Genomic DNA, 8,074 nt, shown 5'->3' on the forward strand with positions numbered 1-8,074 from the left:
ACTTTTCTGCATATAAAAAGTCCTTAACTAATTGTTACGATGATATATTAATAGCGTTAATATATTTTCAATTGGAGATCAAAATGAATAAATTGATAAAAAAAAATATTGCGATGTTAGTTTTTTTTATAAAATTAAATATTTATTTGGATAATTAGGATTAAACGGGACATTGTCAAAATACCCTTTGTTTGCTATATGGATTTCAGAATATATCTTTCTAATTCATTTTTTATGTGATCAATGTAACCATCTTGATTTATATTAGGATCACACTGATTATAATAGTTACACTGTTAATTTATATGATGGTCACACTTATCGTATTGGTCACCGTTAAATTTGTATTATCAGTGTGACAATTATTTACTTGTCACAAAAAATTAGGTTAAAAATAATATGTTTATATATAGTAAAGTAAAGATAGTTTTGATATTATGCCGTTATTGAGATGTGTTTTTTAAATAATGAATTTTTTAAGATATTATTATTATTATTATTAGATAAGGACGAAGAGGTCGAATCTAGAAGAAATATATAAGATGAGTTGTTGTTGGATCGAGGATCAAAAGTACTCAGTTGGGATATGAGATCGAGCTGCTACTTGAACCGAGATTAGAAATAGATAGTTCCCATACATAAGGAACTTAACCATAACTTATTTTACTAAACAAGTTTTAAGCAAATATCGTTTTATCTAATTATGTTTCTGAATCATCGATACATTTTGACCGCAACTCATTAGCGCTGGGTTTGATTCTTCTCCACATTCGTTAATTTTAATCCTTGTAAATTATAATTTTTTAATTACCAAAAAAAAATCGTTAAGCAATGATACGACGAAACGTGGGACGAACGATGGGCTCCACACAAGACAAATCCTAGACTTTTAAACGGGGAAAGAAATTCGATTCGGTAAACCGTTGGTAATGATGGGGACAGATTTGTAAACAGAAGAAAACAATTGGGGTAGAAATATGAAAATTGAAAACAGGTGGACCCTAAAGATATAGTGTGGAGCCCAGAAAAGATTTTTGAAAATAAGAAAGTGGGCCCAAGAAATCTTGGACACTTGTATTTCATAACGTCACCTTCACACCACATGCACAAAGAGGATATAGATTCCTTTTCCATGAAACCCATCTGTAGACAATCTCTGGATGTGGTGGTCCAACAGTCGTATCACGTATGCCACTTTATACATCTACGTATGGATCGTGTACATACACATGATCGTATATACAACATTATGGCAATAACCCATATCCATGTCCGAAACAATTAAAAGATAAGATCATGTTTTTCAAAATCAAATTAATAAAGTTTTTTTAACTAAATATTTTACGATAAAATTTGATTTTAAATAAAATCAAAATCTAACATAAAAACCATATCTAATATGATTTTTATGAACCGAGTATTGTAGTCAAATGGATTAGTCGTGACGTTTTCAAAGTTGTGTTTAGACGTTTCAAGGAATACGAAGTGTTTTATTTACGTAGCATACGAAAATATCAATTAATAAAATTTTCCTTTTATTATGTAAATAGGTGTGCCAACATTTATTAATTAAGAGGAACGAACTGTTAATAATTAGATATTCCTGATTGGAAAAAGACAATAACCAAAACTAATTAAGGTTGTTAAGCTTTAAGCACACAAATCAAGAGGGATTAGATGTTTCAGATAATGATTAATTCAAGGCCATATTCAATAGTTCAGTAGATTTTTAAAAAGTAAATGCAATCATAATGTAAATAGAAACACCCAAATTAATAATAAGAGTATTAAAAAGTAGAATAAAAGCATATATAATATTTTAGATCCCAAGGAGAATTACAATGAAAAGCATATGAATGGGGCAAAAAATGATAAATTGTTGAAAAGATGGGACATGATAATGAGATCCGAAATGGGCAAAGAAAAGATATCCAAGATTTTGCTTTGAAATCAAACTATTATCCAAACGAATGAGAGAGAGAGAGAGAGAGAGAGATGAATACGAGTGGTTGTACCAACTAGATTTAAGAGAATCTAATAGGAGAGAGAGAAGAGGGAGTGTTAGAAATTATTTAATTCTCAGTATATGAATAATTTGGATTTGATGTGTTTCTATTTGTAAATTAAGACTATTCACATAGTGTTATTCGAATTTATGTTTTACGTAAAATGGATACTCAATATAATTAAAACATGATTTTTTATATTATTATAAAGTTATTTTTTAAAATTACAAATTCTTTTTTTAAATATAAAAAGATTACTGATATTTATTAAGTATAAAAAATATTTATATATAATTCAGTTTGGAAAATGTAAGAATACCTGAGTATTTTTTTTTTTTGGATTCAGTATCTAAAATTATACTATAAATAAATTAGACGTAAAATTTTAATATCTAAAATGTTTGAATATATATTCAGATTTTGGTAAAACGAATTATAGATATATAAAATATTTGACAATTCTAAACCAAAATGAAACCCAAAAAAGAAGAAACAGACACCTCAATCTTTCTCTATGCCTCTGACAGTTACTCTTCTTCAACTACTTAATTGAAACCTAGGAGAGGCCAAAGCCTCAAAGCTCACATAGCAATCTCTCTCTCTCTCTCTCTCCCCACATAGAATGGAGATAGAATCAGAGACCCAACAAGAAGAAGAACAGAAGCATTTCCATGTCTTGGCCGTTGATGATAGTTTCATTGACAGGAAGCTTCTAGAGAAACTCCTCAAGGTTTCTTCTTACCGTGGTCAGTCATTTCGTTTTCATCTCTCTCTCTCTCTCTCTATCTCTCACACACACACACATGCATGCATGCGTTGAAAAGATGGGCGATGATAAAACACGAATGACCGTAGGTTTATATATTATATGATTGTGTAGTGACATGTTTGGAGTCTGGTGATAAAGCTTTGGAGTATTTGGGGCTTAATGCCATTAATAATATCGGTGTTGATGATTTTAATGACTCCTCTTCATCCCCATCATCATCATCATCATCTTCACAACACAAGGTAACTCCAATCATCATTGTATATTTTAGTCAAATATTTAGGTACCAAGGTATCGTTATGTATAACCAAATTGTTTCCTAAATTCATATAAAGATAATAAATTAATTTGAATTTTGTGTGTGTGTGTGTGGGTTACATTGAAGGGAGTGAAGGTAAACTTGATCATGACAGACTACTGTATGCCCGGGATGAGCGGCTATGATTTGCTCAAAAGAGTCAAGGTAGTAACATTTACTATTTATTTATTTACTCTCTCATTTAAACCAAATAAAATGGCAGGGATCATCGTCATGGAAGAATGTTCCTGTTGTGGTCATGTCATCAGAGAATGTACCCTCCAGAGTGAGCATGTACCATCTCTTTCTCTCCTTCTTCCCTCTCTCATATATATATATATATATATATATATATGTGTGTGTGTGTGTATCTAAGGATGAAAACGCTCAAGGGTGTGTGTACTCTGAATATTTCCATGAAAATAAAATCAAAAATGGGGGAAAGCAGGTGTTTAGAAGGAGGGGCAGAAGAGTTTCTGCTGAAGCCAGTTCGGTTGTCTGATGTGAAGAAGATTCACCCTTACATCCTCAGATCACTTCCCCTCTCTTCCCGATCCACAGATGTCATCAATGAAGACGACATTTGCCTTGACGGCGATGATAACATCTCTAGTGACAATCATAGCAAGAACAAGATCAAGAAAAAGAGCAATGGGTCTAGCAAAAGGAAAGCCATGTCGATTGATCCGCCGGAGAAGAGAGCCAAGAACGACAGGATGGCTTCCACCGTGTGATGATCTCTCGTTTGCTGACTGTATAGCCCAAGTGGATGGCTCAAAACGCAGCGTTTTCACCCTCGTGCTTCTTCTGTGCCTCTTGTAAACCACTTTTAAGACAAGTAGCTGTTTTCCACGGTTTTAACATTGCAAAACGCATAACTATAGTCGTTATGATCTTTGATCAGCGTCTGATTTCATCGACCATGAATTTATGATCGCTATAGCTGAGAATTCTTCTCATGTTTAGGATCTGATTCCTTAGGCTTTTGGGGGGTATGTCATCTTGAAAAATGATTTAAGTAAACATTGGAATTCACCTAACAAGACGAGTTCTGGGATCCTCTACGTGAAAAGAAAGAAAAGAAATCAGAGCTATAACGTTATGTCACGAACAAAATCACCACTCCTTATTACGCATCAACCAAGATTTTGGACCGACCCTTCTCTCCCTCAGAGCTCATCCTTTGACGGTTCTTCCAACTCGGTCTCAGCTGTAGCGGTTGGAGATTCCGCCGCTTTGTCCCGGTTTGAGTGGATGAACTTGATGATGTCGTCTTTCGTCCTGTCTCCCTCGTACTGAACTATCTTTCCGCTCCCCGATTTGAAATACAGAGTCGGGTAACCCTTCACTTCAAACTTGTCCCCTGGGAAATCGTTCGCTGTTGCATCCTGGATTTTGAATGCGTAAAGAGTCATTTTTTTTTTCTCTCGGGTCAATGTACATATTTTCTGATGGAATCGGTGTATAAGAAAAAGTAAATGGTTCAGAATCTTACAAGTTTCGCAATGACGACATCTGAGTCTGTTTGGAACGAAAAGGCCACTTCGTCCAAGATTGGAGCCAGCTTCTTGCAATGTCCACACCAAGGCGCGTAGAACTCAAGCAGGACTGTGAAAAAGAGAACTCATTACTGCGTAGATGGAAACAATTCACGATTCCTGATTCCCCAACACTTGCTTAGTTTTGAATTGGAAGTCTGTTAAAGTCGTAACGAAATACTACTTCACACATTGATTTATGTCTACACAGAGGTCAACTATGGAGGCGATTCTGACAAGAATACAGATGTGCAGTCATGGTACACAGATAATATAACAAGGGACGATGGGTTGGTGGTATAATGTACCATTCTTTGGCGAGTTGAGAACCATGAATTCCATAGTGTCACCGACAACTACTTTCACGGGCTCGTCATTCTCTGCCGGGATAGGTTCAGATTTCCTAAATGGTGGGACTTTGCCATCCTGCAGTTTTGTTCATTGACTCAGGTATGCATACATATGGAAAGCTCATTGTAAAGAAATTCAATATTGTATGTAATGAAAAATGGAGAATGTAAAAACGCAAAATATCAGAAATTAATGTATTGCTCAATGAAACCTCACCTTAAAGTCCTTGACCCAGGATGAAAGTTGATCGGGCTCCAAATTGGGTTTCAGGTATTTCTCTCCATCCTTCTTTTGGATGATAATTAGAGGTACTTGCTCACTTCTCAGTCCGAAATACTGGCAGCATTTTGGAGTTTTATGATTTCAGAAGGATATAAAAGGAGTTGCGTTAGAGTAACTTATAAGAAACAGAACAAAACAGCAACCTGGAATGCTCCTTGACTGTTCTCGACATCCCCCAAAAGGAAGCAGAAGCCTTCTCCCTTGTATTGCTCAGCCACTTCACGGTACTTTGTTCTGAATGAGTCAGCTTCTTCCCCGGTGAAGTTCATGAACAACAATGCCTGCAGTTTCAAAAACATACTTGCTGAGACACTAGATCATACCTGACAAGAGACATTCAGGATATCATATGGCGAAATGAAACTCACAAGTCGATGACAACATACAATAATAAGAGAAACCACACGATGCAAAAGGTTGAGATAATATTTCGGTCCCATGTTAAGTCTTAGTTACTTTCATAGTGCCTAAAATGGAATTTCCGTATCCTGTTATATCGCTTATGAGTCCTACTTGTAGGCTATGGGGATTAAGCTACAGAAAAGGACAGAAAAAGAAAGCAAACGATGTAAAAAATTACCTTCGAGTTTGCAGAGTTGAAGAACTTTATGACATATGGGTGGTTACTTGGATCTTTGTCAAAGATCGTGACAATTGGAAGGCTAGATTCTTCAATGAACTTCTCCATAGCATCCACTTTGAAGTCCTGCAAATGTGGCATATGAGATAGCTGATTTACACTGACAATAACACTAAACCGAGAAAAAAGAATAATGACTATTCCACCCTACCTTGAAGTCAACAAACAGTTCATCAAAGGGCTTAAAGAGCCTAACCAAAGGCCCACTCACAGAAGACTCCCCACGTGGAAGATGTTTGGCATCCAATGTATGACCAAACTCAAAATCCGAGCGTAATTTCTCAGCAAGCACCATGAAGTTCTCAAACTCCTCACCAGAGAACTTCGGGAAGACTCCAACCTACAAAAACATGTGGGAAATGGATAAGCCTGACAGCCGCCCAATCAATTGTTGAACATGAGAAAAAGGGAAGAAACGGATATGAAGGCGCACAATAGCTATCTTCTTCTCCCCTATGAAGTTGGTAGCATCTTCTGCTGATTTAATTTCGAATGATGCAGGGCCACTCTGTTTCTTTAGATAAGACACAATGCCATCCGCGTCACGAGGACCTTTGTAGTCCTGGACGACCTTTCCTCCGTCTCTCAAGATCTTTAGAGTCGGGTAACCCCTGACCTCATATTGACTCGCGAGCCCTCTGTTCACTTCGTTATTTGCATCGACTTTAGCCAGAAGAATCGGAGGGTCATGGCTGCTCAACACAGAAGCAGCCTTTTCATACTGTCAAACGAATGGTAATGCTATTAGCACAGAGCTCATAGACACTATGTTCACAGAAAAAAGACTCTTGGCATTACTTAATCCAGATAATAGACAAATTTTATTACCTCTGGCGCAAGATTCTTACAGTGTCCACACCTAAAGAATAACAATGAACTCAGGATTATGAACCGAAAAATAGAAGAACAAAACGAAAAGACAGAAAATTATTTTTAATTGATCGTGAAGCAAAGTACAAACAAGCAACAAGAGCCTTCATAAACTAGTGCTAAAAACTGATCCTTGCTTATCCCCCTTCACTCACCATGTGCATCCAAATGAAAAATCATATTCAGATCGAATTCGATGAAATCGGTTATCTGTTTAACACCAAGGTAACATGCACTTCGATTACGCACTCAATTTATTTCCAGATTCAAGACATATCCATGACCAAGAAACGATAGATCCAGAATCAAACATGAACAATCTCACTAAAATTTCACAAACACAAACAAAATCGACGGATAATCCGCATACCAAGGAGCGTAGAACTCAACGACGATGAAGTTATGCTTGCTAACGACATCGCTGAAGTTGCCCTGCCCAAGGGTCAAGACGTACTCCTTCGATTCGCCAGCATCATCGGCGACGATCGAGGACACAAGGAGAGAGACAACAAAGATGCAGAACCACATCGAAACCCTAGCCTCCACAGTTTTCGCCATTTTCCTCATTCTCTGCGCCACTCTCACTCCCTCTGTGCTGTGAAATAGTGGAAAGTTCTCGTGAAGCCTACTCCGTCGTTAGCGAGACCACGATATGCGCGTTGGGAGAAGGGCACGCCACTCGCACGTGACAAGAGAAAACAATTGTTCTGCAAAGAAACACGCGTGCGAGAGTACGCTTTAAAGCACTCGCCATGTGATTGGCTGAAATTCCACGTGTGCGATTTTGACTGGTTGGTATTGGTCACTCGCTTTTTCTTCTTTAATTTAACATTATCTTGTTTTTCACTGAAAAAACAAAATATTTGAGTAGGATGATATAATAAATATGGAAAGTACAAAGGTCTTGTTATTTGTAGATCTATTGTGATTGCAGAGTTATCTTATAAGAAAGAGATAATAAATGTAGATATTTAAAACTAGATTTTCTGAACTGATCTGATATCATAGATACGTATTGATAATTTACCAGATATTTTTTCAATTAGGCTAAGTTCGAAGATCCATGCAAATCCTGTACTTGCTATCTTCTATTTCTGATTCCAAACTATAAATGGGATTTTTTTTTAAACGACAGCAAATAACTACCAAAAACATGAATATATATATATATATATATGTATTGTCTCACCGTTTATTTTATTTATCTTCATTGGTAAATTGAAAGGAAGCAGGTTAATTACTTAAAGAGGGTGCACACAATGAACTAGGTAAGAGACGCTAGATTTCACAGTGAGCAAAATAATCCATAGATTCGAATTT

General features: G+C 36.3%; 2 protein-coding genes across 4 annotated transcripts; one reads left to right on the top strand and one right to left on the bottom strand.

The window, feature by feature from the left end:
- Positions 1-2,494: 2,494 nt before the first annotated feature.
- On the top strand, positions 2,495-3,991 carry LOC104813149 (two-component response regulator ORR9-like). Of its 3 annotated transcripts, none has more exons than XM_010540684.1 (5): positions 2,495-2,752; positions 2,887-3,017; positions 3,161-3,241; positions 3,297-3,367; positions 3,522-3,991. In XM_010540684.1, the coding sequence occupies exons 1-5, from the start codon at positions 2,629-2,631 to the stop codon at positions 3,805-3,807; spliced, it is 693 nt and encodes a 230-aa protein (XP_010538986.1). In that variant the 5' UTR covers positions 2,495-2,628; the 3' UTR covers positions 3,808-3,991. The 3 variants fall into 3 exon arrangements, with proteins under 3 accessions (XP_010538986.1, XP_010538988.1, XP_010538987.1); XM_010540686.1 differs by having other exon boundaries at positions 3,161-3,169; XM_010540685.1 differs by having other exon boundaries at positions 2,498-2,752; positions 3,161-3,238.
- A 79-nt stretch (positions 3,992-4,070) lies between these two features.
- Positions 4,071-7,589, bottom strand: LOC104813150 (protein disulfide-isomerase-like). The gene is made up of 10 exons (XM_010540687.2): positions 7,125-7,589; positions 6,713-6,743; positions 6,318-6,605; positions 6,036-6,224; positions 5,825-5,950; positions 5,388-5,525; positions 5,179-5,298; positions 4,920-5,037; positions 4,569-4,681; positions 4,071-4,461 (listed from the first exon to the last, which is right to left on the bottom strand). Exons 1-10 carry the CDS (start codon positions 7,319-7,321, stop codon positions 4,243-4,245), a joined length of 1,539 nt encoding a protein of 512 aa, XP_010538989.1. The 5' UTR covers positions 7,322-7,589; the 3' UTR covers positions 4,071-4,242.
- Positions 7,590-8,074: the final 485 nt, after the last annotated feature.

This window comes from Tarenaya hassleriana, unplaced genomic scaffold, assembly GCF_000463585.1.
Source record: "Tarenaya hassleriana unplaced genomic scaffold, ASM46358v1 Cleome2, whole genome shotgun sequence".
NCBI lineage: Eukaryota > Viridiplantae > Streptophyta > Magnoliopsida > Brassicales > Cleomaceae > Tarenaya > Tarenaya hassleriana.

Bases quoted from the DNA above. Each gene is read 5' to 3' on its own strand.
- LOC104813149 (XM_010540684.1), top strand. From the start codon at position 2,629: ATGGAGATAGAATCAGAGACCCAACAAGAAGAAGAACAGAAGCATTTC. The intron at 2,753-2,886 runs GTCAGTCATTTC...ATGATTGTGTAG, and splicing joins CAAGGTTTCTTCTTACCGTG to TGACATGTTTGGAGTCTGGT. The intron at 3,242-3,296 runs GTAACATTTACT...ATAAAATGGCAG, and splicing joins TGCTCAAAAGAGTCAAGGTA to GGATCATCGTCATGGAAGAA.
- LOC104813150 (XM_010540687.2), bottom strand. From the start codon at position 7,321: ATGAGGAAAATGGCGAAAACTGTGGAGGCTAGGGTTTCGATGTGGTTC. The intron at 6,225-6,317 runs GTGCGCCTTCAT...ATGTTTTTGTAG, and splicing joins GGGAGAAGAAGATAGCTATT to GTTGGAGTCTTCCCGAAGTT. The intron at 4,462-4,568 runs GTAAGATTCTGA...TTCAAAATCCAG, and splicing joins ATGTCGTCATTGCGAAACTT to GATGCAACAGCGAACGATTT.